The following is a 16,137-nucleotide window of genomic DNA, read 5'->3' as shown; positions in this document are numbered from 1 at the left end:
AGCATTGATGCTTAACACTGACCTCTGACACTTCCTTTAGTTGAACCTCACAGTGCCTGCTGGGCTAGGTAGGTGATAGTTACCAACTCCAGGAAGGCCTGAATGGGTCGTTTTCTTGAAATTAGCAGATGCTTATTTGTAAAACCATGGTAGTTATCTTCTAAGAGGGTGGGAAGGAGCTTGGTACCCATTTCCCCTCAAATACAAGCACTTGGTTCTTCCTAGAATCCAAGCAACAAGTTGCCAATGAAATTGCAGAGATGGGTCAGCAAAGGACGCCCCTACATAGGGAGGGACTTGGGTACATTTTTGGGGGGGCGAGTCAACCCGTCTTAAGCCATGCCTGTGCTTAATTTGCGGCCCCTCAGCTCCGCCCTGTCGCCCCCTCTTGGCTTCTGAAAAGGCATAATAGAGTCAATTCCCCAAAGCTAAGGTGTTCGGACTCTGCGCATCCATAGCACCCCTCAGGCTCCGCACTCGGAGCCGGGCAGGTCCGGCTAGGGCGCACTGGTGGCCTGAGCTGGGTCCCAGTTGGCAGAGAGCGAGGTCACCGCCCGGGGACTGTGGGCAGCGGAGAGAGGCTGCGGGGGTGGAGGGTCCTCTGGAGCCGCCCGGGACGCGGGCGCGGGCAGGACAGAGCCTGGCATCGAGCCCGCCCCCGGATACCCTCGGGTCAGCCGGGCCAGACGGGCCGCCGGCCCTGCTGGCGCTGACTCAGCAACGCGAGGGAGGGAGTTTTGTCCCTCCACGGACCCCGTTTCTCTAGGACTCAGCCCTCCGCTGCCTCCCCACCCGTTTCCTCTTTCCGGCGCTCAGCGTACGAGAGGCAGGTCGGGACTTTTAGGCAGCGACCCACGGAGCCACCCGGGCACTCACCAGAGGTCCCCGAGCACTACCGTTCCCCAGCCGGACAGCGCGGGCGCCATGAACAGCGTGGGTGAGACACCGTTCTTCCCTGCCGGTGCCCGGCAGCGGGGCAGGGCCGGGGCAGGAGCCGGGGGTATGGGGGAGATGGAGCTCCCTGCCGCCCAGGGAGCGGCCTTAGGGAAGACAGCATCTTGGGGATGGACCACTGCCATGGTCATTTCAGGATGCCTTGATGGAAGTAGAGAGCCAGGGTGCGGGAGTCCCGGACCAGCCTTCTGCAGCCTCTTGTTGGTGTTACCATCCCATTTGGTCTTCCAACAGGACTGAATGCAGAGAAGGTATCGGGTCTGATTCAGAAACTGAATTCCGACCCTCAGTTCGTACTGGCCCAGAATGTCGGGACCACCCACGACCTGCTGGACATCTCTCTGAAGAGGGCTACGGTACAAGGCAGTCAGCATGTGTTCCAGCACGTTGTACCTCAGGAAGGGAAGCCGGTCACCAACCAGAAGTTCTCAGGTGAACTCTTAAAACTTCTTGCACACTTTACTGGACCTTCCTGACAATGTCCCATTTTAAGAATGGCCTTAGGGGAGCAGAGGTTTGTATTGAACGAACTGGTAGAAAACTCCTGGAGAACAGGAATAGGTAAAGGCAAGTTCAAGAACATTACTTTGTGACTTGTTTTGGTGCTCTGTGGCTTGTTACTGCATTTTATTTGAGCACTAAAGTGACAAGTGCATGGTCATCTGTTTGAATGTAATTCACTGGACTCTGTGCTGAAGTTAAGTGATTTCATGCCCATGTCTTGGAGCTATATACGCTCCTGGTACAAAACAGACCATGCAAAAAATGTTCATTTCCTAGAGGATGCCTCCCAATTGCCTTGAAGGCCATAAACAGTGTATAGAATGGAAAAGACACAATGTAGTCACATCAACATGTCATAGAATATTATTTTTATATGTCCTTGGTTGCATCTTGAGAAAATGTTGGCTCAGTTACCACCAATAGAACAGTTTGTAATATAGGGCACACTTCGGTTCTCCTGTCTTACTGGTCAGGAGCTCTTGTTTTCTTGTCTGTTATCCTAGCCCTGCTGTCAGAAAAACAGCGACAGTGAAAGGAATCTAAATGAGGAGGACATTCTCACAGCAAAATTGTACTAATAAGACATTTTTAAAATATCCCTATCAGAAGATATGTTTATATTGATTTAGAGAGAGAGGAAGGGAGAGAGAAACATTGATCAATTGCCTCCTGCATGTGCCCTGACCAGGAATCAAACCCGCAGCCTTTCGGTGCACGGGATGATACTCCAACAGAGCTACCCAGCCAGGACCCAAAAGGACCTTTATTTTAAAATATTTATTTGTTTCTTAGAGAGAGGGGAAGGGAGGAAGGGAAACATTGATTGGCTACCTCTTTCACACTCTGTGACCAGGGACCGAACCTGAAATGCAGGTGTATGCCCTGACCTAGAATCAAACGGGTGACCCTTCACCCTGTGGGATGACCCCCAGTGAACTAAGCCACACTGGCCAGGGCTCGAAGGACTTTTTAAAGTCTATCCATTTTAAAACTACTCCCAGTCTATTATTTTGACAGACAGCAGATCAGTGCTTGCTTGGAGCTAGTCAGAACTCCAACTGTGCATTTAACATGGTTATATTTTATTATATGTAAATTATACCTTAGTAAAGTTGATTTTTAAATTTTAAGGAAAAAATAATGACCTTGTAATAATTAATATTTTGCTGCAGTCGAAAGTGCATGGGGTGGTGTGTACCATCAAGCTGCAAATTATATAGTTAGTAATGTCACAGTGGCCCTACGTAGTTTAGATTGCAGTAACCTCTTAGGGAAAAACCAGGGAATGTTCATTTGGAAGCGATCAGGTCTTATATATTCTGTAGTGTTACTTTTATTTACTAAGTTTGCTTTTGTTTTTGTTTTATATCATCAAACAAAATTATATAAATAGTACATCAACTATGTAGTTTATTTTCATACAGTTTTTAAAAAAGATTTTATCTATGTATTTTTAGAGAGGGGAAGGGAGGGAGGAAGAGATGGAGAAAAATATCAGTGTGTGGTTGCTTCTTGTGTGCCCCCTACTGGAGACCTGGCCTGCAACCCAGGCATGTGCCCTGACTGGGAATCGAACCAGTGACCCTTTGGTTCGCAGGCCTGCACTCAGTCCACTGAGCCACACCAGCCAGGGCTTCATACAGTTTTTACATTAACAGTTCATACAGATTCTTGCTAGTGGGAAATAATGTAGTAGATACGAGAGAGGTGGCATAGAGATAAACCCAAGGTAAAGGTGAAGTCTGCCAAATCATTAATAACTTTCAGAAGACACTATAGTTACTTATTTTTCTTGTTGTAAACTTACCGTTGTTCACTGGAGAGTATTTGCAAAATACTGACATGTAAATATTTTTTCTGTCAGGTTTTATTGTGTGTGTGTGTGTGTGTGTGTGAGAGAGAGAGAGAGAGAGAGAGACAGAGAAATATGGGTGGATGCCTTAAATATTGTTAGGTGACCTACCTACCTTTTCTACTTATGAATATATTGTAAACATATTTCATGTCAGTAAAAGTTATGCCCAAATGGAAGTCATTTTTTTCCTCTGAATTTTTCTTCCAAAGAGAGGTAATCTATATTTGAGGCCTTACAAAGACTCTCGTAATGAGCACTCTCAGTAATTTATTTTGAAGTAAAATATCATTTGGCAAAGATATTCTGAAATAACCTCAATTCATGCCAGTTTTGGATGCTTATAAAGATCCATTGATTGAATCATTTTTTTAAAAGATTTTATTCATTTATTTTTAGAGGGGAAGGGAAGGAGAGAGGGAGAGAAATATCAATGTATGGTTGCCTCTCATGTGTCCCCCACTGGGAACTGGCCTGCAACCCAGGCATGTGCCCTGACTGGGAATGGAAGCGTCATCGTCTGGTTCGCAGGTCCGTGCTCAATCCACTGAGCTACACCAGCCAGGGCTGAATCAGTTTTTTAAAAAGCAAAAAATCTGCACACAGTGTATTCCTGGGTGTTGTAAATAGGCCTTCTAAAATAGAATTGCTCATGTCAGTGCAGGAAACAGTGACATCATAGTTTGTGATTGTCCACTTTCAAGGCAGATGAAGAATGGGAATGTATAGTTGAGGAATGGCGTAAAATGTTCAGGGATAGCATCGTGCGTGGATTCAAACACTGCTAGACATATCTGATGGGAGGAAAATGATGTATGCTGATTGAAAGTGTATCTAATCATGGCGAAGGTTCTGATGCCACAATGCATATGAAGCATATTTTAATTGTCATTGGGGGGAGGGGGATTGACTTCATTAGTGTTACCTTATACTAAAGCATACACAGTATATTCCAGAAAAAGAGTAGAGTCTTTTTAAAGCTTTACCACATATTGCCAAATTGCCCTCAGATGTTTAGTACCTGTTTGCTGTCCAGAGTGTATGATAATGCTGCCTTGCCAATATTGGACATTAAAATTAAAAAAATAGTGTTTTCCCACATAACAGATATCTTATAATGAATTAAAAAATTTTTTTTGTCTTGACTGGTGTGGCTTAGCTGCTTGGGTGATGTCCCACAAAGTGAAAGGTCGCCGGTGTAATTCCCAGTCAGGGCACATGGCTGGGTTGCAGGTTTGGTCCCTGGTTGGGGTTCTTACAAGAGGCAACCAATTGCTGTTTCTCTTTTACATCAGTGTTTTTGTCCTTTTCTTTCTCCCTCCCTTCCCCCACTTTAAAAATAAATAAATAAAAATCTTTAAAAAAATTTTTTTTTGTGGTTGCCACTGTATCTTTATGGCCATTAAATTATCTATGACCTCTGCTCATGTTTCTCAGTCAGTATTTCTTTTTACTTTCTTTTCAGTTTTTTGACCAAGCTCTGGCTAGTTTTATTTAAAATGTTGCATAATTTACTTTTCATGCTTCTAATGGTATCAGAATCACCGGGATCAATGATAGCCAATGTGCATATTCTATAGTATTTTCCGCACATTACTCCCAGTTCAGTATTCATTGCCACTTTAGTGATGGACACCAGTCTTGGCCAACATGGCATAGTACTCTGTCTCAGATTTCTTAAGACTGGACAGTTGTTGGCAAAGATGACCAGTTTAGCTTTGCCCTAGCTGATCAATTTCAGAGTCTGCTTGAAAGCCAAAAGCAAGTACTTTCCCCTGTTCATAACAAGTTGGAGCCTCAAGAGGATCGACCCCAGTGACTTTTGTCTTCTTTTGTAGCTACTGTCTTCTTAACTGCAGGACAGCCCTCAACCAAGAGCAGCTGTCAGGATGGCCAGGGAGCAAGAAAACTCTCTTATTAGTAGTATTTCCAATGTGGTTTTCTTTTTTTTAATTTTTAAAAATTTCTTGATTTTTGGAGAGAGAGAAACATTGATTTGTTGTTCCACTTACTCATGCATTCATTGGTTGCTTATTGTTACGTGCCCCGTCCAGATTGCGAACCTGCAACCTGAGCATATTAGCATGATGCTCTGACCAGCTGAGCTACCTGGCCAGGGCCTAATGGGATTTTCTTAGGTGGTTTGTAATAGATTACTTATGTGATATGTAAAGAGGTTATTTTTTATGTGTAAAGAATATTATACCTTTGCATGTATATAGTGCAAATAGTAATTATTACTTTTCTTGTTTTTTAAAAGTATTTCTGCTTTTTCTGATTTAGTCTTAAATTATCCAAGATCTTGTCATGGGTTCATTGTTGGGAAATACAGTGTAACCTGTGGGAACACTCATCATCATTTCTTGGTTTGCTTTGTTGTTTCAGGACGATGCTGGATCTTTTCTTCCCTAAATGTTATGAGACTTCCATTCATGAAAAAATTAAATATTGAAGAATTTGAGTTTAGTCAATCATACCTCTTCTTCTGGGACAAGGTATGGGACTGATCGTGAAAGATTTTCTTTGTTTCACTATCAACCTTAAGAGGGACTGTCTCTTCATTTCTTGCGTTTCAAGTTGCATCTTACCTCCATTTTATAGATGTGACACCCTTTGTTCTGATTTCCAGAGTATCAAAAATTGACTTTTTCAAAGGCATAACTGCCTTTGGTTGGTAGGTGTCCATGTTTTGCAATGAAACAAATCTGTTGACTAACCCTACTGCCCCCTTGTTTCTTTCTTAACTGATTTAAAATTTTTAATTTTGTTTTTAATAATTTTTCCCTTTAGCACCTTTATTTAGGTCATTTGGTCTTTCTAGGACCTAATTCTGCTTCTCTGGGTAATACTTGACTGAAACCAGTAAATAATTTTACTCCATTTTTTAAATCTTAAAAATGTATGTTTTGTGAGTGTCCATTAGATGTTTATTGATTGAAGGCTTTAAATAACAGATTTTATTTCAAAATAAAGCAATGCCTTGTTTTGGATAAACTGTTGGAATGTGTATACACAGATATAAGAAGAAACTTTAAATATTTTTATGAGGCCAGATACTGATATTTAGTTACCTACTTTAGTTTAAAAATACCTATTATGTGCACATGAAACTAATATAATGTTATGTCAATTATGCCTCGATAAAAAAGGTAAAAAAAAAAAAAGCCCACTGGGAACTATTATGTCAATTATATTCCATTTTTTAAAAAAAGCAAACCTACTGTATGGGGTCTATAGTAATTCCAAGATTGCTGTTTTGTTGATGATGCAATTAAGGGTATTAATTTTATTTAACTTCTCTACTCTAGGTTGAGCGCTGTTACTACTTCTTAAATGCTTTTGTGGACACAGCCCAGAAAAAGGAGCCCGAGGATGGAAGGCTGGTGCAGTATTTGCTTACAAATCCTGCAAATGATGGTGGACAATGGGATATGCTTGTCAATATTGTTGGTAAGAGCCTTTCCCTGATGGAAATGAAGCAGGATGATTAACAAGGCTCTATAGTTAGGGACAGGCCTTGTCTTTGATGGGTAGGCACAGAGTAGAATTGGTCTCCCAGAAGGTTATGTAGTTAGCTCTAAGAACCTTACTCCCACACTCTCATCTATAAAGTACCTTTCCTAAGTGGGAGGTAAGGAGATAGGTACTGTGAAGGATGGATTGGAGAAGAAAACGTTGTATTTGCTAGAACTAATGTTCTATTAAAAAAAGCTTTTCTCTTGATGTAATTAAGAAACAGTGAAACTTCCAACTGTTTGAAAATGTCCTCATTTTCAAAAGGGTTGTCTTTTGGGAAAACCTCACTGAGCACTTTACAAAGTGTGATAGATAAAAAAGAATAGAATTCGTTCTATGGTAGATGGATAAATATGGAGACTAACCTGTTTAATTTTATGAAGCATAAGATTGTTAAGTTTTCCAAGGCCAACAAAATATGGCTTTGTTTTTAAAGCAATAGTTATTTTTGCCAGGATTTCTAATGCTAGAGTGCTAGAGTTTACTTTTACCTTATTGAACCCTAAAATTTATTTTCTTTTAGAAAAATATGGTGTTGTTCCTAAGAAGTGCTTCCCTGAATCTCATACAACAGAGGCGACCAGAAGGATGAATGATATTCTGAATCACAAGGTACAACATATGGAGCAGGGTGGGCTTGAATTTACTGAACTTACCTTAAAACTTCTAACTGATTTTCCAAGGGGATTTCTGCACATTTCAGTGTACACAGTTTGTGTACAAGATAGCTAACCAGTGTCTCACAAAAGCAATGTAGCTATGTAGTAACTAAAAAAATAATTGAGATTAGGGTATGTTTTTTCTTTTTAAAAATCTTCCATTTTTATTTCTATTGATTTTAATATTTTTTTCTGAGTACTCAAGAAAGAAAGTCTTATGTTTAATTAATATGGGACAGAAGCACACTGGGTACCATGCCTCTCACCTCTCACTTGGTTCTAGTGGGAATGGGCTAGACAGTTTTACGTACTGGTAAAAAAAACAACAACAAAAAAAACCCTACTTGTGAGATTTCCTTAAAGAGTACGCCGACTTCAGAGGCTTCCCCAAACCACATCAGTGTAGTTTATTCATACACTAACGATTTGATGTAGTCACTGAACTGCTTTTTATTGCTTCATTCATCTTAATAAATCATTGTCTCCTTTCTGCATAACCCATTTCCCAAGGAGAATTATAAATCCCATAGAGATGCTGCTTTGCCAGCCAGACATCTTTTTTGAGAACTGGGAGTTGCCAGAATTTGCTCTCCTGATCTTCAAGGGTAAATTGGATCTGTCATTCTTGGGAGAAAGATGACATTTTAAAGTAAACTAGATGTGTTTCTCCGATTAGAAGTAGGTTACTTTCTACCTAGGAAATACTGGGGATTCTTATCCACAGGCTAAAAGATCATTAACAGTATAGCCTTGGGTTCCATTTCAGATGGAAGCAAAATCCTCTTCAGCATTGTAGTTAGATTTCAGGCTCACCTTTGTTTTGGGCATCTCTAAAAATTGAAAACAACAAAAATGAAAGCTATATTGCAGGGGTTGCCCCAGCTGTGGTCATAATGGTTTGGCAGAGAAGTAGACAACCAGGAAAATTCTAAATAACAATCTGTGAGAGTGATTTAATGGCATAATCATCTTAAGTCTGCTTTTTCTAAGCGTCATGAACATTATGGAATCAGATGTTTTCCTCACACCCAGGCAGGTACTGTCACAAAGAGGACCGTCCCAGAGCAGGAGCTCTTCATCCAGTCTGTTTCTGGAATAGTCCATGTGTTTTGTTTTTTATGGAAGGTGTTTTTAGCTATATGTTCTGATAGACTGGTTGGAGAAAAACACATTTGCTTTTATGAACTTTGCCCTGGGCCTTGGCTGAGTTATACTTCAAAATAGAACTAGCATTGGTCTGTTAGGCTCATTTGCAGTCGAATTTGGTAAATGTTGTGGTGCTAATGACTGACTTTCTGCTGTAGTTGAGAGAATTCTGTATACGCCTGCGGAACCTGGTTCACAGTGGAGCGACCAGAGGAGAAATCTCAGATGTGCAGGATGCCATGATGGAGGAGGTAATGATAATTATTCGGACTTTTCGTGATCCTTCTAAAGATCTCTCAGAATATTCCCATCTCAGTTAAACCAGTCAGGGGGTATAGTCATTGCACTAAATGTTGAATTGAATTGAAACTTACTTATTTCACAGCTGTGAAAACTGAGGTATAAACTTTGTATTTTAGCATGGGGCTTGTACATCCCATCTTCTGATTACCAGTTTAGTAGTCTATGTAATTCACTCTTTTATTCATCTCATAAATGTTGAACACCTTCTGGGAGTTTGACACTAGGGATACAAACATAAGAAGACAGTCTCCTCTCAAGGAGCTCAGTCCCTTGGGGGAAAAGAAACACATGGATAATTATAAATCCCACAATAGAGATGTATAAAGAAGGATTTGGTGGTCATAGAGATCAGAGTGACTAATTCACTTCAGCTGACTGTTTCATGTGGCAGGTATTTGAACCAGTTCTTGAAAGAATAGTAGGAATTTGCCAGATGGATAGTAGGGAAGACCATTCTAGACAAAAGGAATAGTATGAACAAAGGTGGAAGAGAGTAGTGTAGCTGAACCATAAATTTTCTGAGTGTGATTGGTAAGCAAATTAAACTAGAAAGGCAGAAATGTGAAGGATCTCAGGAGATCCTGAGACTTTTGTCTTTATTCTGTAAGAATAAAAATAGGAAAGTATTGGTGGTTATATCAGTTCAAATAACCTATGTATAATACAATTGATGGTTATATCAGAAAACATTTTGGAAAACCCAAAATGCATTAAGCAAATTTAAGGTGGTAATATTTATTATAAAAGCATTTAAGAATATAACTTAATACCATCCATAATCCAGAAGAATATGCATGAACCTCTGAAACTGCTTCAAGAAAAGAATAAATATTTCCTTGTTTCATCTAGTGGACTCTTAACTAGGAGTTATAGGAGCTCAAATAACAATTTCCTCTTACTTCAGTAGACAACACTCATATTTTCCTTTGAAGTTTAGAGAGGAAGTACAGTGTATTTGAAAGCATGGTGTGGAGTCAGACTGTCTGAGTTCTAGTCTCATTACTTACCAGCCATGTGACCTGAGTCAGGTACCTTACGCTCTCAAGTCTCAGTTTATTTAAATGCATAGCCCATGCTTAACACAGTAGCTGTTAATCTGAAGTATTTGTTGAATGGGTTAATGCAGAGACTTCATTTTGTCAAATGCATTTAAATTATCTCATACTTAAATCTTTTTTTAAATTTTATATATTTTTAAGATTTTATTTACTTATTTTTAGAGAGAGCAGAAGGGAAGGAGAAACAGAGATAGAGAAACATCAATCAGTTGCCTCTTACACATCCCCAACTGAGGACCTGGCCAGCAACCCAGGCATGTGCCCTGACTGGGAATTGAACCAGCAACCCGGTTTGCAGGCCCCAACTCAATTCACTGAGCTACAACAGCCAGGGCTTAACTATTTTTAAATGTTCTCATTTTGGAGCAGTATCTGGGTGTAGTAGGAAAAAATTGTTGGACAGACGTGGGTTTCAATTTGGGTTCTGTCATTTAACAGCTCTGTGATCTTGGGTAAGATACTTAACCTAAGAATTCAGTTTGGGACTTAAAATATATTCCCCATTGGATTTTTGTGGGAATCAAATAAATATTAAATAGAATGCAAGGCATGGTTTCTGGCACATAGTAGTTGTTCAGTAAATGCTGGTTTTCTTTCTGCTTGGAATGATTTCTCTTCTTGAGGTCATATCTCTTGCATAATTTGCTTTCCTTCATGATTATAATGAGATGGTAGGCTTAGTAAAGTTGAAGTTTCTATAAATAGTTATGGAAAAGGACCCAGATAATACTTCTTGCAAATCATAAGCCTCCTACTGGCTTTTGATGTTTGCTTTAATGATCTTTTAAAGGAGATGTCTTAAGATCTACTCCTGGCCATTAGGGTTGGCTGGTGTGTTTCACATATCTTTCCTCCCTTACTCCTACCTTGGAAAAATAGTAAGACATCATCATACCAAATCCTGAGTATGGACGTTTTTAGGGTTATTTATTTAATGGTTCTGCCTAAACTGTTGACTATGGAATTCTGCATGGTAGGTTTTTAGATTTTACAGTCCTCTAAGAGACTCCTCTTCATTGAACCTGACTCTGGTAATGAGAAGTGTGGCTGTGGTTTTAAAGCCACAGATTGCTACCTATGCTGTGCTTAGCCTTGTGGGTATATCAAAATGATGACTTACCAGCAGCCACGAAGCTTGGAAAGCTTTGAATAAAAGGGGTTTATGCTTAAGGCCTTTTTTCTGAGGGAAGAGAATTACAGGTTGCTTGATGGGATGACAGACAAGTCAGATTTGTTTTAGAAACTTGTTGTCACCTCTGTTGCAATGTTTTCTCAGTGCATCTATTCTTTCCCTCAGCCTCCAGGTGCCCTGAGGATGATTAATGTACTCTCTACCAAAACTCTGTTAAAAACCACACGTAAAACAAAGACTAGAAATCATATCTGTCAGTGCCATGAAAAGAGACAGGAAGCCATTATTCTTTGCTTAGGAAATTCTGTAGTGGTGGCTCTCAGCTCTGAAAAACATTATATGGTTCTGGACTTGCTCCAGACCTACAAAATTGATTTTCTTGAAAAAGCCAAGTTATCTATATTTCTATTTTAAAGACTTCTTTGATTAAAAACTTTTTAAATAAGGGCCCTGGCTGGTGTAGCTCAGTGGATTGAGTGTGGGCCTGCGAACCAAAGGATCGAGGTTCGATTCCCAGTCAGGGCACATGCCTGGGTTGCAGGCCAATTCCCAGCAGGGGGCGCATGAGAGGTAACCACGCATTGATATTTCTCTCTCCTTCTCTGCCCCTCTAAAGATAAATAAATAAAATATTTTTAAAAGCTTTTTAAATATCAAAAATATAAAAAGACATACAATAAAAAGTCTTTTTTCCACCCTGTTCTCCATCCCACACACCCCAAATTAGTTTTATTAGTTTGTTATTATATTAGCAGTTAGTTGCCCTTCCAGAGATCTTTTTTTACAATCAAATCCAAGTGTATATTATTTCCCCCTCTTTTTGGGTACAGATATTAGTCTGTTATTCATATTCTGTACAATGCTGTTTTAAATTTAACAATATATCTTGAAAATCTTTCCATATCGATACATAAAAAACTACATTAAAAAAATATTTGCATGGTATTTCATTGTCTGGATACACCATTCTTAATTTAACTTTTGATGGACATTCTGGTTATTTTCAAACTTATTTTTTAAAAACTGCAGCCCTAGCCGGGTAGCCCAGTTGGTTAGAGCATCGTCCCGACGCGCCACGGTTGTGGGTTTGATCCCCAGTCAGGGCACATATAGGGAGCAACCAATGAATGCATAATAAGTGCAACAACAAATCGATGTTTCTCTGTCTGTCCCCCTTCTATCTCTTCTAAAATCAATCAGTAATTTTTTTTAAAAAACAAAAACAAAAAAATCTCATACGTTCATCATTTTTCATATGTATGTATATACTTATTGGTTATATCTCTACCAGTAGAAGTTTTTATTGACTGTATTGGGGTTACATTGGTTAATAAAATTATACAGGTTTCAAGTGTACAATTCCGTAACACATCATCCGTATATTGTATTGTATGTTCACCACCCAAAGTTTCGTCTCCTCTCATCATTTATCCCCCCTTTAGCCTCATCTCTTTGGGCGAGGTTTGGCCTGGCCAAAAGTTTGTCCCTCCTCTCTAAAGTATTATATTTTCAGACCCTGCTACACTACTTTGCTTTGGAGAGCAGGCACCTTCAGAATGATATGGCCAACACATTGGTGGCTTAACCGCTTTGAATTTCCTCTGGTTTCATCTGGCTTTGTAATGCAACTGCTTTCAGGAGGCTGTAGCCCCACAGCTAATAATTAGTAAAATGAACATATACAGCTAGCTCAAAGATTATCATTTTCTATAAGGAAAAAAGTCTTATATCGATCTTTCACATTGGAAAAGAGCTAAAAAGGATCTTTTCATCATTTTCAGCTATGAAATGGCAAAGAACCTACAGTCATTTGGGGGGAAAGCACTGGAAGAACAGTGATGACATGGTCCTTTCTCTCAGGGACTCTACAACATACAAGTAAATAAGCAAGAAACCATCTGTGACATGTATTCTGAAAACCATAAAATAGCGTGACTGATAGGGCGGTCAAGAAAGGCCTTTCTGAGGTCAAGTCTAAGCTGAGAAGGATCCAGCTACGTAAAGGTCTGGGCCCAGCACACCAGACAGAGGGGACAGTAAGTACAAAAGTCCTAACTGAGAGAAACCCTGGTATTTTTGAGGAATAGAACGGAGGCAGTGTGACTTGAGCCTGGAAAGAAGGTGGAAGTGGCTGGCATAGATCTTGTAGAGGAAGAGAGAACCAGCTTATACAGGGCCTGCAGGCCATGAGAAAGTTGCGTTTTATACTAAGTGGGGTAACCATGGGAAGGGGGTTTAAGCTGAAGAGTGATGTGGCTTCATTTTTGTTTTTAAAAAATTCCCTGTGGGCGGTTTGAAAATGGATTGTAAAGCAACAGGAGAGGAAGTGGGGAGACCAGTTAGGAGGCTGTCGTGGTTGTATAGATGAGACAGTATCATGGTTTGGATCAGGTTTGTGCAGGGGACAAGGAAAAGGAAAGAATTGGTGATGTCGGGAGGTCTTGAAGTGGGGGGCCTTTGGATGTGAGGGAAGGCTTTTGGGGGTTGGGCCGTATGAGGGATCTAGGGTGTGGAAAGGGGTATGTGAGAGGGGGAACTAATCATTGAAGAAGCAGAGTGTGGGAGAGTGAAGGAAGAGATGCTGTCTAAAGTAGGGCTTTCAGACTTGAGTGTGTGCGTGAGTACCCTGGCGGTCCTGTTAACGTGCGGATTCGGTAGTTCTGGGGGGTGGCGACAGCGGCTGTATCTCTGACTATTTCTGTGATTCGAACACCACTCTGCAGTAGCCTCAAGGTCATCATTTGACTGTTAGCATCTCTGTGGAGCTCCCTATGTAAGCTCATTTTCTGTAACAACAGAAGGGCACATGCTTCTTTACTGTACCTTTTCATGTGTTTTCTGTGCCTGAAAATATATTTAATGCCTTCAGAAAGTATCTCCCTAACTGCTTTTGCAAGCACAGGTTTATTTTATTTTATTTTTCTTGTTTTTTAAACAGATCCTTGCCTTTCTTTCATTCCCCACCAGAAAGCAGCAGAGAATTTTCTTCCCTTCTTTCCCCGTTCTCTCTGCGTGTCTGTAGTCACCAAGGTCCCTACTCCTTCCCTCTTCTAACTAGCTCATTATCATCAGCACTAAACTTTCTTCAAAGTTCACTGTTTTCTGTGACCACTTTTGTGTACTAGTGGCCATTCTGTTCTGTGATCAATAGATCATTTTGCCTTTGAGCCTAGTTTCTCCATCAATAAGACTAAGAAGTTGGGATAGATAATTTCTTAAGGACACTGTAGCTTTGCATTTGCATACTAGAAGTAACTAGTATATCTCCAGTGTTTTAGACCTTACTGTACACTCTCAGTAACCCAGTATTGTGTCTGCCTGTGGCTGGCTTTAAACTCTCACTCTTCTAAGTATCTATGACTGCTTGTCAACTATTCTATCCTGCCGTTCTCCTCTCACTTGCTGTCTGTCTGCTAGTTAGCCACGGGTGTGGATACTGATTCAGTCCCACGTGCTTCGTCTTGAAATTGGGAGCTGCAGACTCTTTCCCCGTGTCCCGTGTCTCAGGCGTTCTGTGTCCTTTTCCTTTTTTTCATTCCCTTTCGTCATTCTGTTATTTACCAGCATTCAGTTCTGTACAGTGACTTGGTGTATTCAGTGTCTGGTGTCATTTGTGTTCTGAATGCCAAGGGCATCTTTAGGAGAAGCAGGAGACATTCCCAAGTTGCCCACTAGAGAGCAGACTTGGATATACAAAGCTCACTGCCGATTTTGTGCCTTTGGGAACAGGGAGTGTTATTTCAGAACAGCATGGTCTATTATCAAGAAAATATAGTATCAGGGACCCTGGAATTATACTTTGGAGGTTTTTTTTTATTAGAGTTTATTTAACTATCATTAATTGGCTTGGAGCCAAATATCCTTTCCAAGTGTTACAACCTGACTTGAACGTGAATGATTATGGATGTAAAACAATGCAGTGTGTCTCAAATCACAGTTTTACTAAAATCTAAGAGGAAGGGATGTGATCCTTATCCTCATTTATCCCCTATATGCACCCTTGGTAAAAATTCACGTTTGTAAAACATGCAGGAGGGTATAATATTTGTCCCACAAAAGGATTCACTGCAGAGTTCCTTTAGACAGCAAAACATGCAGCTCTGCTCTGCACCTTCTGGGGGAGAAGGAGGCAGCGGTCCAACACTTACTTTACGTGCGGAGTCCAGTGCGCACTAAGGTGCTATGTAAATTACAGCCTAAGACATTCGTATTTATATTTAGAATGTGTTTACAAGTAAACAGAAATTCATGTTGGTGTCTTAATCTGCACTGCACCTGGGCCTGGCCTCTTCCTTTTTGGGTCAGGGCCTGGCTGAGCTGGGAAAACCGCCCTTGGATGACGGACAATTGATCCAATCCCACAGATATATGTTCATACACATGTGACAACAATTACTAGTCGAAAATACATATCATTTAAATCTATAAAACTTTCCTCATCCCACACTGGCAGCTCAGTTGGTTGGAGCATCATCCCGCACACCAAAAAGTGTCAGGGGGATCACACACACAAACAGGCCCGGGTTGCAGGTTCAGTCCCTGGTCAGGGCACCTGCGGGAGACAGCTGACCGATGTTTCTCTCTCTCCCTTACTCTCTCTCCAAAAGTCAATAAACACGTCCTCAGGTGTGGCAGCTTTCCTCATCTCATTGTCATTGTCTTGACCATAGTTACCAGTGGCAATGTCCTCGTGAGGAAGTTGCCGTTTGTGGCCTTGGTGCTGTGTAGATACAAAACGACTCTCCGGTGCAAGTGAATGAATCCCAGAGCTCACTGATCCATGGCGAGAGCAGCTCAGTTACAGTTGCTGACGTGGTGCCCTGCCTCTTCTTTTTTGTGCTAGGAATCACCTTGACAATGATATAACGCTGACAGAGATGGTTAAGGCAGTTCAGAGTCATAAAACACACAGTAAATCCTAGAAAAGGAAGATTCTGTCTCGGAAACCAGAGCATAAAAGAAAATGGCAAGCATAACTTCTGTAAGCTAGTCTGCCTTTGTTAAAAGACAGTA

At 40.7% G+C, this 16,137-nt stretch overlaps 1 protein-coding gene across 1 annotated transcript in view; it reads left to right on the top strand.

The window, feature by feature from the left end:
• The first annotated feature begins 623 nt into the window (after positions 1 to 623).
• The window catches only part of BLMH (bleomycin hydrolase), a 41,127-nt gene continuing 25,613 nt past the window's right edge, over positions 624 to 16,137 (top strand). Inside the window, exons 1-6 of the mRNA XM_037162869.2 lie at positions 624 to 937; positions 1,189 to 1,386; positions 5,696 to 5,805; positions 6,619 to 6,760; positions 7,350 to 7,438; positions 8,790 to 8,882. Coding sequence (XP_037018764.2) covers positions 925 to 937; positions 1,189 to 1,386; positions 5,696 to 5,805; positions 6,619 to 6,760; positions 7,350 to 7,438; positions 8,790 to 8,882 — 645 coding nt within the window. The 5' untranslated portion in view covers positions 624 to 924. The remainder of the gene's footprint in view (positions 938 to 1,188; positions 1,387 to 5,695; positions 5,806 to 6,618; positions 6,761 to 7,349; positions 7,439 to 8,789; positions 8,883 to 16,137) is intronic.

The sequence above is a fragment of the Artibeus jamaicensis genome, unplaced genomic scaffold, assembly GCF_021234435.1.
Source record: "Artibeus jamaicensis isolate MK-2021 breed Jamaican fruit bat unplaced genomic scaffold, CSHL_Jam_final contig_2790, whole genome shotgun sequence".
NCBI lineage: Eukaryota > Metazoa > Chordata > Mammalia > Chiroptera > Phyllostomidae > Artibeus > Artibeus jamaicensis.
This window is presented reverse-complemented; position numbering and strand designations above follow the sequence as displayed.